Source organism: Notolabrus celidotus, chromosome 17, assembly GCF_009762535.1.
Source record: "Notolabrus celidotus isolate fNotCel1 chromosome 17, fNotCel1.pri, whole genome shotgun sequence".
In the NCBI taxonomy this organism is placed as follows: domain Eukaryota; kingdom Metazoa; phylum Chordata; class Actinopteri; order Labriformes; family Labridae; genus Notolabrus; species Notolabrus celidotus.
This window is the reverse complement of record NC_048288.1, coordinates 1,616,984-1,632,766: the sequence shown is the minus strand read 5'-3', so window position 1 is coordinate 1,632,766 and position 15,783 is coordinate 1,616,984. Positions and strand designations below refer to the sequence as shown.

General features: G+C 44.5%; 1 protein-coding gene across 1 annotated transcript; it reads left to right on the top strand.

Moving 5' to 3' along the window:
* Nucleotides 1-1,027: 1,027 nt before the first annotated feature.
* Nucleotides 1,028-15,546, top strand: LOC117828722 (NLR family CARD domain-containing protein 3-like; the record flags this gene model as incomplete). Its single annotated transcript, XM_034705957.1, has 6 exons — nucleotides 1,028-1,124; nucleotides 1,383-3,183; nucleotides 3,271-3,444; nucleotides 3,537-3,710; nucleotides 14,765-14,811; nucleotides 14,936-15,546. Coding segments are annotated over 6 exons (2,829 nt in total), but the record flags the coding sequence as incomplete, so codon positions are not given.
* Nucleotides 15,547-15,783: the final 237 nt, after the last annotated feature.

Genomic DNA, 15,783 nt, shown 5'->3' with positions numbered 1-15,783 from the left:
GAGGGAGGAGTATTACAGTCTGATGGCCACAGGCAGGAATGACTTCCTGTGGTGTTATGTGGTACATTTAGGGGGGATCAGACATTTGAACATTTGTCACTGGTTGTGTTTCAGGATCAACAGCAGTAAACAGGATTGGAGGCAGAGATAACTGTACTCAGCATGTAGTATCTTCATGTGTGTCCTGTGTTTGTAGGAGGATCCAGCAGTGTTTCTACCAGGATCCACTACATAGAATATATCACATCAACACTGTGTGTCATTATATTATATACACTACATGATATTATATTTGTTCCACAGAGTTCAGAGATCAGAGGCTCCCATTGGTCAGTCTGCCCAGCAGCATCAAACACAGCTGGACTCCATATTGATGGTGAGTAAATGCACAAACACAGCTCCTCCTGAGAATCAGAGCACACACTCATTCTGTTTGGATGTTTCTGTTTCCTGATCACACTGCAAACATCATCTCTGCCTGAATTCTCTTCACACTCAGTGTTTGACTGATGAATAAAGCCTTACATTTCTGAGCTGCACATAGTCAGAGGTCAGAGGTCATGCTGCTCTCACACAGACTCAGACTTTGGCAGCAGAGTTCACAAAGTGAGTCCAGTTTGAGGTCTAAACAACAGAAACACTTTGCTTCATGTTAATGACAGCTGCTGCTTTCAGCTTCATTCTAACAAACACATCAGGTCTAAAGTCACTGCAGACTTTTTCTGGATGAAAGCACACCAGGAGATTTCTCCAACAGGAAGTTCATTTCAGAGAAACTTGATTTGTAGAAGACAGGACCATCCACAGACTAAGTCCTGAAGCAGCATTGTGATCCAGTCTCCATGCTGGACTCTGCAGACCAGCAGGCTCTCTGTCTGTCACAGATGATCTCATGTTCTATTTTGTTCTGCTCCAGCTGCTCCAGGAGAACATCATCAGTTTTGTAAAGACCGAGCTGAAGGAGATCCAGAGAGCTCTGAGTCCAGATTACCCAGAATGCTTAGAGAGTCAGAGGGAGGATGAGGATGAAGAGCAGAGGAGGAGCAGAGAGGCCTTTCTGAAGATCACTGTGCACTTCCTGAGGAGAATGAAGCAGGAGGAGCTGGCTGACTGTCTGCAGAGCAGTAAGAGGATTTGAACACATTGAACATGATGGAGAGAGGAAATGGAGACAACATGGGAGAGGTTTACATTTCAAACTCTGCTGTTAATATGATGCACACATTTGTATCACATCTATGAGCTGTGAGAAACTGTTCACAGTTGATGAAGAGATTTCAGAGAGGAGGAAAATCAAATCCATCCTGATGTCTGAAAGTGTAAATTCATCAGACTGATTGTAGCTTCAGATCATTCATCACATTTCTCTTTGGTTCTTTCAGGAACTGTTGCTGCAGAGTGTGGACGTAAACTGAAGTCTCACCTGAAGAAAAGGTTCCAGTGTGTGTTTGAGGGGATCGCTAAAGCAGGAAACCCAACCCTTCTGAACCAGATCTACACAGAGCTCTACATCACAGAGGGAGGGACTGGAGAGGTCAATGATGAACATGAGGTCAGACAGATTGAAGCAGCATCCAGGACACCACACAGAGCAGAGACCACCATCAGACAAGAAGACATCTTTAAAGGCTCACCTGGAAGAGATCAACCAATCAGAGCAGTGCTGACAAAGGGAGTGGCTGGCATCGGGAAAACAGTCTTAACACAGAAGTTCACTCTGGACTGGGCTGAAGACAAAGACCACCAGGACATCCAGTTCACATTCCCCTTCACGTTCAGAGAGCTGAATGTGCTGAGAGAGAGAAAGTTCAGCTTGGTGGAACTTGTTCATCACTTCTTTACTCAGACCAGAGAAGCAGGACTCTGCAGGTTTGAAGAGTTCCAGGTTGTATTCATCTTTGATGGTCTGGATGAGTGTCGACTTCCTCTGGACTTCCACAACAATCCGATCCTGACTGATGTTACAGAGTCCACCTCAGTGGATGTGCTGCTAACAAACCTCATCAGGGGGAACCTGCTCCCCTCTGCTCGTCTCTGGATCACCACAAGACCTGCAGCAGCCAATCAGATCCCTCCTCAGTGTGTTGACATGGTGACAGAGGTCAGAGGGTTCACTGACCCTCAGAAGAAGGAGTACTTCAGGAAGAGATCCAGAGACCAGGAGCAGGCCAGCAGAGTCATCTCCCACATCAAGACATCCCGAAGCCTCCACATCATGTGCCACATCCCGGTCTTCTGCTGGATCACTGCTACAGTTCTGGAGGATGTGCTGAAGACCAGAGAGGGAGGAGAGCTGCCCAGAACCCTGACTCAGATGTACATCCACTTCCTGGAGGTCCAGTCCAAACTGAAGAGCGTCAAGTACGATAGAGGAGCTGAGACTGATCCACTTTGGAGTCCAGAGAGCAGGAAGATGATCCAGTCTCTGGGAAAACTGGCTTTTGTTCAGCTGCAGAAAGGGAACCTGATCTTTTATGAGTCCGACCTGACAGAGTGTGGCATCAAGATCAAGGAAGCCTCAGTGTACTCAGGAGTGTTCACACAGATCTTCAGAGAGGAGAGAGGACTGTACCAGGACCAGGTGTTCTGCTTCATCCACCTAAGTGTCCAGGAGTTTCTGGCTGCTCTTCATGTCCATCTGACCTTCACCAAGTCTGGACTCAACCTGATGGAAAAAGAACCAACGTCCCTGATCTCTAAAATCTTTAGAGACAAATCTAAACTGAACCGTCTCCATCAGAGCGCTGTGGACCAGGCCTTACAGAGTCCAAACGGACACCTGGACTTGTTCCTGCGCTTCCTCCTGGGTCTTTCACTGCAGACCAATCAGGCTCTCTTGAGAGGTCTGCTGACACAGACAGGAAGTAGCTCAGAGACCAATCAGGAAACAGTCCAGTACATCAAGGAGAAGATCAGTGAGGATCTGTCTGCAGAGAGAAGCATCAACCTGTTCCACTGTCTGAATGAACTGAATGATCGTTCTCTAGTGGAGCAGATCCAACAGTCCCTGAGATCAGGACGTCTCTCCACAGAGGAACTGTCTCCTGCTCAGTGGTCAGCTCTGGTCTTCATCTTACTGTCCTCAGAGAAAGATCAGGACCTGTTTGACCTGAAGACATACTCTGCTTCAGAGGAGGCTCTTCTGAGGCTGCTGCCAGTGATCAAAGCCTCCAACAAAGCTGTGTGAGTTCATGAGTGAGACATTTGAAGTAGAATCCATTCTGTTCATGACAACTGAAACCATTTGTTTGTTCTCTTGATCTTCTACAGGCTGAGTGAATGTAACCTGTCAGAGAGAAGCTGTGAAGCTCTGTCCTCAGTCCTCAGCTCACAGTCCTCCAGTCTGAGAGACCTTGACCTGAGTAGCAATGACCTGCAGGATACAAGAGTGAAGAAGCTGTCTGCTGGACTGAAGAGTCCTCACTGTAAACTGGAAACTCTCAGGTCAGGTTTCCTTCTCATTAGGTTTCAGGTTTTAAGAAATAGTAATAATCAGTAGACTTTTAATTACTGCATGATTTATTTTCTACCTCCAGTCTGTCAGGATGTCTAATCACAGAGGAAGGCTGTGCTTCTCTGGCCTCAGCTCTGACCTCCAACCCCTCCCACCTGAGAGAGCTGGACCTGAGCTACAACCATCCAGGAGACTCAGGAGTGAATCTTCTTTCTGCTGTGCTGGAGGATCCGCTCTGCAGACTACAAACACTGAGGTATGAGCAGACAACAGGAACTCAAACACTGAATGTGCAGAACAAAACATCTCATTCACTAAAAAAGCATCTTGTTTTCTTTATTCCTTTAAGATGGTTCACAAACTTTTTTTTCATACACACACACACACACACACACACACACACACACACACACACACACACACACACACACACACACACACACACACCTATTTATTTATTTGTCTGTGGTTCATTTATGTATTTTCTTGCTTACTTTTGAGGTGATGTTTTTTTGTAGTATTATAAAATGATGAGGGATGAAACATGAGATGCACATGTATTATGTCGCTATGACCCCCCATGTCTGCAATGAAACACTCAGCTCATGTCTGAGCCTGAGACCACAGACGGATGTTTCTATAAGCCTCTCTGTGTTCAGTTCAGACACATTTTTCTTTTACAGTGTTAGTACATGCAGCAATCACAACCTGAAAAATGTATACATGTAACATTTTAATGTGATACATTTGATACCCCTATACTTATTACTCTTACCCATTCTTCTTTCAGATAAGTTGCTATTGGTGACCAGTCTGTTACAAAAACTTCAAGAGTGCCTCTGAGAACATGAGATAATATCTGTAATGGTAAAATAGACATGAGTTATACACTACTGTTCAAAAGTTTGGGGTCACCCAGGTAATTTTGTGTTTTTCATGAAAACTCACACTTTTATTTATTAAATGAGTTACAAAATGAATAGAAAATATAGTCAAGACATTGAGAATGTTAAAAATAATGATTTTTAGTTGAAATAATAATTTTGTCCTTCAAACTTTGCTTTCATCAAAGAATGCTCCCTTTTCAGCAATTACAACATTGCAGACCTTTGGCATTCTAGCTGTTTATTTGTTGAGGGAATATGAAGAAATGTCACCCCACGCTTCCTGAAGCACCTCCCACAAGTTGGATTGGCTTGATGGACACTTCTTGCGTACCATACGGTCAAGCTGCTCCCACAACAGCTCAATGGGGTTGAGATCTGGTGACTGCGCTGTCCACTCCATTACAGACATAATACCAGCTGCCTGCTTCTTCCCTAAATAGTTCTTGCATAATCTGGAAGTGTGCTTTGGGTCATTGTCCTGTTGTAGGAGGAAATTGGCTCCAATCAAGCACTGTCCACAGGGTATGGCATGGCGTTGCAAAATTGAGTGATAGCCTTCATTATTCAAAATTCCCTTTATCTTGTACAAATCTCCCACTTTACCTGCACCAAAGCAGCCCCACACCATCACATGACCTCCACCATGCTTAACAGATGGTGTCAGGCACTCTTCCAGCATCTTTTCACTTGTTCTGTATCTCACTAATCTTCTTCTGTGTGATCCAAACACCTGAAACTTTGATTCATCTGTCCATAACACTTTTTTCCAATCTTCCTCTGTCCAATGTCTGTGTTCTTTCGCCCATATTAATCTTTTCCTTTTATTGGCCAGTCTCAGATATGGCTTTTTCTTTGCCACTCTGCCTAGAAGGCCAGCATCCCGGAGTCGCCTCTTCACTGTAGACGTTGACACTGGCGTTTTGCGGGTACCATTTAATGAAGCTGCCAGTTCAGGACCTGTGAGGCGTCTATTTCTCAAACTAGAGACTCTACTGTACTTGTCTTCTTGTTCAGTTGTGCACCGGGGCCTCCCACTTCTCTTTCTACTCTGGTTAGAGCCTGTTTGTGCTGTTCTCTGAAGGGAGTAGTACACATCGTTGTAGGAAATGTTCAGTTTCTTGGAAATTTCTGGCATGGAATAGCCTTCATTTCTACGAACAAGAATAGGCTGTCGAGTTTCATATGAAAGTTCTCTTTTTCTGGCCATTTCGAGAGTATGATTGAACCCTCAAATGTGATGCTCCAGATACTCAACTAGCTCAAAGAAAGGCCAGTTTTACAGCTTCTCTAACCAGCAAAACCGTTTTCAGCTGTGCTAACGTAACTGCACAAGGGTTTTCAAGATGTTTCTAATCATCCATTAGCTTTCTAACGTGATTAGCAAACACAATGTACCATTAGAACACTGGAGTGATGGTTGCTGGAAATGGGCCTCTATACACCTATGTAGAGATTCCATTAAAAACCAGACGTTTGCAGCTAGAATAGTCATTTACCACATTAACAATGTATAGAGTGTATTTCTGATTCATTTAATGTTATCTTCATTGAAAAAAAAAGTGCTTTTCTTTCAAAAATAAGGACATTTCAAAGTGACCCCAAACTTTTGAACGGTAGTGTACATACCAAATTCTAATGTCAGGAGACTCTTCATCAAACCATTTCTGAAGAATAGTAAGCCGTGCCGCATAAAGAGCAATTTTAAGAATGTATCTGTGTTTTCGTTGATAGGTTGAATCTAATCCCAATACAAAACTAAAAGAGTTTAAAGGAACATACATCTCAAATATCTTCTTAATGAGTCAGCAGACCTGATCTCTATTGGTCCATAGAGGCAAACATCAACACTCCTGGCTGACATGGGAATGTCTTCTCTTCTTGATTTGATTGTCTCTTTGTTTGGTGAGCCATCAAACCCTCAGAGCTCCAGAGAAACGCCTCCTTCATATATTCACCCTCAGTGAACGCCTGTCCATGGTCTGCAGTGCAGTGAGCAGTGCTATGGCTACCTTTGGTAGGTGGAGGCTGTTAGCTTGGTTCCCAGACCTCCACACAGCACGTTTGATGGATTCAGTCTGGTCTTCATCCTCAGAAGATTTCTCCTGCTCTGTCTCAAAGTGGCGTTTAACACCAGACGTTCAGCAGAGGATATTTCAAAGACATAGGGCCAGATCTACTAAAGGTTTGCGTGTATAAAAACATGTGCAAACTTGATAGAGCAAGCAAAGCAGATGTACTAACCGGGAGCCCCGAGGATTGCGTCATACAAGCAGATTATCAGAACACGCAAAATACTGGGAGGAGGAGATGCAAATGTAATCATTTAACACAGTGGTTCCCAACCTGGGGTCCGCTTCCCCCACAGGGGGGCGCCAGAGATCTCATGGGGTGCGCAAGGCCTTGTCTGATCTGAGGCTATGAGGTTGTCAAAGTTTTTTATTTAAGTCATTTTTAGTATTTTATAATGTATGATTCCACTTAACTTTTTTTTTGGTCCAAATTAAAAAAGTTAAAGCTATTTAGTAAGTGACCTCTGAACCCCTGTAACCGTGGCAGCTAGAAACGTCCTCTGTAACCATGGCAACATGAGAAACGTACGTCAGGTTCATCAGGTCAGCTAGCAGCAAGCTCGCTAGTGCAGCAACTCGGGTCTCTGTTCTGCTTTTCGTGAATAAAATACCTTGTTGGAGAAACGCAAAAGTACAGCTGCTTCATCAGAAGCGAAAAAGAAAGTGAGGCAGTTTCTCAAAGTTACCTGGGTTTTGGTTTTATTGAAGGACGGGACACTAGTCGGCCAGAATGTGTCATTTGTGGCGATAAGCTAGCTAATTATAGCAATGAAGCCAAGTAAAATGAAACGCCACCAGGAGACCAAACATCAGGAGACTGTTGGTGAAAGTCTGGAGTTTTTTGAGAGGAAGAAAAAGTTGGCACCATCAAAAAGATCCAGAAGGGCGTTTGAAAGAGCAGGCAGTGATTTACACAGAGCCACAGAGGCGTCGTTTGACTGTTCGCTGTTTGCTAAGGCGAAAAAGCTGCACAACATCGGAGAGCAGCTTATTAAGCCCGCCTGCCCAAATATTATTGAGAGGCTGTGTGGACCGCAGGTGATGGAGAAAGTGAAAACAGTTCCACTCTCTGATAACACTGTCAAAGACAGCATTGATAAAATGGCTGCAAATTGCCAAAATCAGCTGCATGAGAAGCTCAAGCATGTTCCCTTCCCCACTCAGCTGGATGAAACCACAACAGTGTCCTCTGAGTCTGTGCTCAGCATTTATGTGCAGTATACTGATGGTCAGGGACGCCTCCAGGGATTTTGGGCCCCAACACCAAAGGCCAAAAGAACCCTGTGCAACTGCTGTAACCATATAATATGTATAATAACCATATAATGTTAATATGAATTTGCCCAAATAAAGTAGAGATCATTGATATACATTTTATGAAGACAACGGGACCTTTTTTTTAATTACCTCATTCTGAATTAAATATTAATTGTGATTTGTTTTTATTATTATTATTTTTGGGCCCCCTGTCAGTCATGGGCCCCTAGAGTCATCCTAACTTTTCCCCCCTATACGGCGCCACTGCTGATGTTGATGACTTGAAACAAGACATTTTTATGTCTACAAATCTAGAAACAACGACAAGAGGTGAGGATATTTTTTGGGCTGTGGACTCATATCTTTCATCTAACAACCTGCCCTACGACAATCTTGTTGCGTGCTGTACTGACAGGGCCGCGGCGATGATGGGTAAAAACAAACGATTCAACAGCCGACTGAAGGAAAAAGCCATATTTCACTGTATGCTGCATCGCCAAGCACTGGCCAGTAAAAAACTTTCTGAAGACCTCAGTAACACCCTGGGGACTGTAATTAAAGTTGTGAACTGTATCAAGGCTCGCCCCTCTAACAAGAGACTTTTTGCCCAGCTGTGAGGATGAAGCGCATCAAACACTGCTGCTGCACGCAAAGGACTTGATGTCCACCAAGACTTTAGGTTTGCTGTCACAGGCATCACACCTGGCATCCCTGGTCAGAGGTATGCAAGCCTACATCCAAGATGGCGCCACGGACGGTCGCCCTGGTACTGCACTCTCTCGTACTTGTTGCGTTTTTCTCTTTTCTTGTATCTTTATGCTCCGCTTCTCTGGTTTCTTTTACCAGAGAAGAACTTGTTAACATTGGACAGTCCTCTGCCGAACTTTTTACACCGGTTTTCATTGAACCTTTAAGTTACACAGAGATTCTTGCTGGTGGAGCCGCAGCTCTCTATGGTCTTTGCCGGAGACGCCGGCGCCGGGGCAAGCGAGCAGGCGTGCTCGTCAGACTGAGACAGCGGGGGTTACGCAGTGCGCTCCCGTCCATTCACCTGGCGAATGTCCGCTCCCTGGCAAACAAGATGGATGAACTGCTGCTCCTCAACTCAAGATACACGGACTTTTGCAGATCCGCCGCCCTGTGTTTCACTGAAACCTGGCTCAGTGAACACATCCCAGACAGCTCGCTGCACTTACCGGACTTTCAGCTCCACAGAGCGGACCGCGTAAAGGAACTCTCTGGGAAGGCGAGAGGAGGCGGAATCTGTTTCTACATAAACGAAGGTTGGTGTACAGATACCACAGTGTTGAAGAAGTCATGCAGTCCAAATCTGGAGACTCTTTTCATAAACTGCAAACCCTTCTATTCGCCGCGGGAGTTCTCCTCCTTTATTCTGGTCGGCGTCTACATCCCACCTCAGGCCTGCGTAACGGAGGCGTTACAGCACCTGGCTGACCAGATTACAGACGTGGAGAAAATACATCCTGACTCTCTGCTCATCATTCTCGGGGATTTTAACAGAGCAAATTTAACCCACGAACTACCTAAATACAGACAACATATTAAGTGTCCCACCAGGGAGTCTAACACTCTGGACCACTGCTACACAGTAATAAAGGACTCATATCGCTCTGTCCCCCGTGCAGCTTTAGGACTATCTGATCACTGTCTGATTCATCTCATCCCGACCTACAGGCAGAAGTTAAAAACGGCTAAGCCTGTAGTTAGGACTGTGAAGAAGTGGACGGAGGAGTCAAAGCAGGAGTTACAAGCCTGCTTTGATTGCACTGATTGGAGTGTTTTTGAAGCTGCATCAGGAAACCTCAATGAACTCACTGACACTGTGACTTCATACATCAGCTTCTGTGAGGACATGTGTGTGCAGACCAGGACCTTCTGCACATACAACAACAATAAGCCCTGGTTCACACCTCAACTGAGGAAGCTGCGTCAGGCCAAAGAAGAGGCCTACAGGAGTGGGGACCGGGACCTGTTCAAGCAGGCCAGAAACAAACTGACGAGAGGGATCAAGGTAGCTAAGAGGAGCTACACTGAGAAGTTAAAACAGAGCTTCTCTGCCAACGACCCCTCAGAAGTTTGGAGAGGCCTGCGTGAAGTTACAAGCTACAGGAGACCCTCCCCCCACCCTGAAGGTAACAAAAGACTAGCTGACGACCTGAACAGCTTCTACTGCAGGTTTTCACACCCCACACCCGAACACTCTGATTTACCTGGCCCCCCCACAAGCCCCTCCCCACCCCCCTCTGACCCCCCACCTGCGCTGACGATCTGTGAAGATGAGGTAATCCAGCTCTTCCAGAGACAAAAGACCAAGAAGGCTCCAGGACCAGACGGCGTGTCCCCCTCCTGCCTGAGAGTCTGTGCTGAGCAGCTGGCCCCCATCTTCACAAAGATCTTCAACACATCGCTGGAGCTGTGTGAAGTGCCCTCGTGCTTCAAAAGCTCCACCATCATCCCAGTCCCAAAGAAACCCACCATCACAGGACTCAATGACTACAGGCCCGTCGCCCTGACGTCTGTGGTCATGAAGTCCTTCGAGAGACTAGTGTTGAGCCACCTGAAAGACATCACAGGCCCCCTGCTGGACCCCCTGCAGTTTGCCTATCGGGCAAACAGGTCGGTGGAGGATGCAGTCAACATGGGTCTGAACTACATCCTGCATCACCTGGACTCCCCCAGGACCTACGCTAGGATCCTGTTTGTGGACTTCAGCTCTGCGTTCAATACCATCATACCAGACATCCTGCACCAGAAACTCACCCAGCTCACAGTGCCGGCCTCCATCTGTCAGTGGATCACCAACTTCCTGACGGACAGGAGACAGCAGGTGAGGCTGGGGAGCATCAAATCCAGCACCCGGACCATCAGCACTGGCGCCCCACAGGGATGTGTTCTCTCCCCACTGCTCTTCTCCCTCTACACCAATGACTGCACCTCAGGGGACCCCTCGGTGAAACTCCTGAAGTTTGCAGACGACACCACCGTCATCGGTCTCATCCAGGACGGAGACGAGTCTGCTTACAGACAGGAGGTGGAACAGCTGGCCCTCTGGTGTAGTCAGAACCATCTGGAGCTGAACCCGCTCAAGACGGTAGAGATGACAGTGGACTTCAGGAGAAGCCCCCCCCCACTCCCCCCCCTCACCATCCTGAACAGCACTGTGTCTACTGTGGACTCTTTCAGGTTCCTGGGATCCACTATTTCCCGGGACCTGAGGTGGACTTCCCACATAGACACAATCAGAAAAAAGGCCCAGCAGAGGATGTACTTCCTGCGTCAGCTCAGGAAGTTCAACCTGCCCCAGGAGCTGCTGATCATGTTCTACACCTCCATCATCCAGTCTGTTCTGTGTACCTCCATCACTGTCTGGTTTGGCTCTGCAACCAAACTAGACAAACACAGACTGCAGCGGACTATAAGGACTGCAGAGAAAATCATCGGTGTCGACCTGCCCCCCATCCAGGACTTGTACCGGTCCCGGGCCAGGAAACGGGCAGGGAGCATTACCGCTGACCCCTCACACCCTGGACACAAATTCTTCAAACTCCTCCCCTCCGGCAGGCGCTACAGATCACTGTGCGCCAAAACAACCCGCCATAAGAACAGTTTCTTCCCCCAGGCTGTCACTCTGATGAACACTAAACCATAACAGTGTCAGACCTGTCAGATAAATACTCTCTGTAAATATACATGTAGATATACAATGCAACAATTCTCAAGCAGAATTCCATATTTCTATTTTTTGTATTATTTAACTCTATTTTATAATGTAAAACTACCTCTGCAACTCACCACTGCACTTTATCATATTATTTTAGCCTGTACATATTAGTCAAGCTATTTGTTGTTTCTTTGTATTTATAGCTAAGGTTATTGTTATTATATTTTCATTTTATTTTTTATTGTAGTTCTTATTCTTATTCCTATTCTAATGCCTTGTACAAAGAGAGCACAGTTTACCAAAGTCAAATTCCTTGTGTGTTCAAGCATACTTGGCGAATAAAGCTGATTCTGATTCTGATTCTGATTCAAAGTGGCCATTAGTTAATGAATGACCAGAATGGAAGCAATAAAACAGTTTGTAAGTGTTACTGTTCACTATCTTTAAAATGTTTACACACTATTTATTACCGTTAAGGTGTGTGTGTGTGTGTGTGTGCGTGTGTGTGTGTGTGTGTGTGTGTGTGTGTGTGTTTACAGACCTAGTCTGGTAAGTCATTAAAGGAAAACTGTTATGTTTATGTGAAGGTTAATATTCACCTTTGAAAAGAGATACTCTAATGTCCTTGTAGTTACAGTTTTTGTGTTTGTATTTTGTACACCTGGTGATAAACAGGCAAAAAGAAAACCACAGTCATCCCTATAGTGTGATGTTACTACTCTGTCATTATTATTCAGGCCTACTTTGTTGCATTGGTAAGGAAAAAATGTTAATGATTAAGAATGTTTTGATCTCATTAAAAGAGATATTTACAAGAAATATCGGCTCAGTTGAAGGACTGCCACTGAATGACCTCCTGACTGTTGCCAGGGCACTGACGGCCATTCTCAGCCCAGACACAGCACCGACCAGCTGCCTCGTGTGCGCAACGATGGCCCGAGTGCAGAGGTGGGTAGTAACGAGTTACATTTACTCCGTTACATGTACTTGAGTAGTTTTTTCAAAAAATTGTACTTCTGAGAGTATTTGTTTTGCAGAGTACTTTTTACTCCTACTCAAGTACATTTGTGTTAAAAAATATGTACTTTTACTTCGTTACATTGGGCTGTCCAGTCGCTACTTTTACCGTTCCTTTTTTTCTTCATTTTATATGTTTTATACTCAGCCGATCTCTCACGCAGCTCCTTCTGATCCAGAGCTATAAATAGCCTCAACACTGAATGAACGGAGAAGTAGCTCCGCCCCCGCCTCCACCTACAGCTGGGGAGAGAGGCTGCGTAATACCTGCGTCCCCTTTGGAGGAACATGTTTACCCTGTACCCAACATCCAGACTCTCTCATAACTTCTAAATGACGAGGAGAAACAGTCACATTATGCGCTGCTTACTTTATCTATACGGTGGAAATCTTGAGCTTATAGAACAATTAAATCTTAAAAACATGTCATGGTGAGTTATCAGTTAGGTAAGCTAAGGGTCAAACTGGTTAATATTAAATCTTAAAAGCATGTTATAGTTAGTTATCAGTTAGGTAAGCTAATGATCATACTAGTTAATATTAAATCTTAAAAACATGTCATGGTGAGTTATCAGTTAGGTAAGCTAATGATCATACTAGTTAATATTAAATCTTAAAAGCATGTTATAGTTAGTTATCAGTTAGGTAAGCTAATGATCATAGTAGTTAATATTAAATCTTAAAAGCATGTCATGGTGAGGTACAGTTAGGTAAGCTTAGGATCATACTGGTTAACATAAAATCTTAAAAGCATGTTAGAAATGTTGGAAAGTAATCTAAAGTAACTTATAAGAGCAGTAAGGTAGCATGCTAATAAAAACAGCTGCTTCTGATGCTCAACAGTCACCTCAGAGAGATTCTTCAGGACTGAGTTCATGGCCTTTTTAAACACTTCCAAGTTGTTTTAGTATTTTCAAGTTATGTTTTTAAGTAAGATGTACTGAAAATAAGTTAAAGGTTAAAAAAGAAAGTTTGGAAGGCATAGATACATTTTTTATTGTAATGTTGGAGTATTAATGTTCTGGAGTTCTGATGACATCTCAGACACAGTTTGAAGTTCTAGCTTGTTTTAAAAAATGAAAGTGGGTACATTAGTTTGTGCACAGTGCAGCTTCTCTTTCTTTAATGTTTGAAAGTAAACCATGCCTAACAGCATTCATTTTGGCATTTTCCTATTTATGTCACTTTATTAAAGGCAGTGTGCACTTCACATTGGTATTAGCATTTCCAATACAGTACAATTTTATATATGATACTACTCACAAGTTACTCATTACTTGAGTAGTTTTTTTTTTAGGTACTTATTTACTCTTACTCAAGTACTTATTTCTATGAGTACTCTTACTTCTACTTGAGTAACATCATTAGAAAGTAACAGTACTTTTACTTGAGTACTGTTTCGGTTTACTCTACCCACCTCTGCCCGAGTGTCCCTGCGGAGCGTGCTCCACATTGGACACAGCTCTCACCTCCTGATCAATGGCAGCAACTCCCGATCAATGTCATCATAACAATCTGGACGCCTGCAGGGCTCTGCTGAGGTGTTTTCTGGTCTGAGCTGGTTTGAGGAGTACGGAGGGGATTGTCAGACATCTGATGAAGATTCTCCATTTAAGAAAAAAGAGATAAACATTATTTGTACGGTCATGACGGACAACTTACTAAAACACTTTTCAAATAATGAAATCACTGAGGAACTGAACTAAGGAAGTTACAGATGTTAGAAACATGGATTCAAAGTACTGGCTGCATAACTGGGTTAAAAAATGAGATCAAACAGTATTCATTGAGCTTCATCAGCCCAGATATACTGGTTTACTGACACAGCTCCATTCAGAGAGACCAGCAGCAGACCTGTCAATCACCATCAGCTTCATATACATGCTGCTATCCTGTGTCATCAAGGTAAATACAGCTGATCACTTCTCTGCTGGCTTTTCCTCTGAATGACTCTGAGGGATCCAAGAAGAGCCTCACACAGTCACATGAGTTCATATGAGAGCTTTCATTTCATCTTCATTCATATTTAGAAGAAGAGAGCCCACTCCTTAGTTTAGATTGAAAGTCTATTTAGAATGAGTTTTTTATACTGCAGAGTGAACACAAGCCCTAAAAGAAGAAACGAGTCTCTTTTTAAAGGAGGAAAAGAAAGTCTCCATGTTGGAGGACAGAGCAACAGCCAGCCTTTGCTTTTTGAATCTTTGACTTCTTCTTCTTTTTCTCCGAGTATCTCAACACTGTCAGAAAAACAAAAGACAGAGTGATGGAGACAGCTGGCTCAGAGGAGTTTCAGCCTGTTTCTCTGTCACAGGGACAAACTGAGGAACACTGCTTCATGTTGAACAGCAGGTAGGACTCATGTTGGACTGAACATCACTGACTGTGTTTCTTCCTCCAGGGTGGACCATGGTGGAGAGCAGAGGTTAAAACCTGGAGTGAAGAAGTGTAAGTGTGGAATCAGTTTGACTCATGATGACCAAACAGCAGACTGTCAGCTAACAAAGAATAAAGCCTTCAGGTGTGTCTGATGATAAACTGCTGCTGTGTTGTGTCTTTGTCTCTCCATCAGATGTCTGTGAACTCACTCTGGACTCAAACACAGCACACAGAAACATCAGACTGTCTGAAGACAACAGAGAGGTGACATATGTGAGAGAGGATCAGCCATATCCTGATCATCCAGACAGATTTGACTACAGGTCTCAGCTGCTGTGTAGAGATGGTCTGACTGGTCGCTGTTACTGGGAGGTCCAGTGGATAGGAGAGGTTAATATATCAGTGAGTTACAGAGGAATCAGCAGGAAAGGACGCAGTGATGGCTATGTGTTTGGATACAATGATCAGTCCTGGAGTCTGTACTGCTCTGATGAACGTTACTCTGTCTGTCACAATAACAGAAGAACAGTCCTCCCTCTCTCCTCGTCCTCTGACTCTCACAGAGTAGCAGTGTATGTGGACTGTCCTGCTGGCACTCTGTCCTTCTACAGAGTCTTCTCTGACTCTCTGATCCACCTCCACACCTTCAGCTCCTCCTTCACTGAACCTCTGTATCCTGGGTTTGGGTTTTGGTCTTATGATTCCTCAGTGCGTGTGTGTTCTGTTTAGCAGGGAGAGTCTCCTCCTCTCTACACACACACTACACACAAACAGCTGCTGAAGAACAGTGTACCCTCTGCACTAACACACACACACGCACACGCACACAGACACACACACAGACAGACAGACAGACACACACACACACACACACACACACACACACACACACACACACACACACACACACACACACACACACACACACACACACACACAAACAGCTGCTGAAGAACAGTGTACCCTCTGCACTAACACACACACACACCCTTCAGCTGATAATGTGACTGTTTCTGTCTCAGCAGTATGAATGTCTGTTAA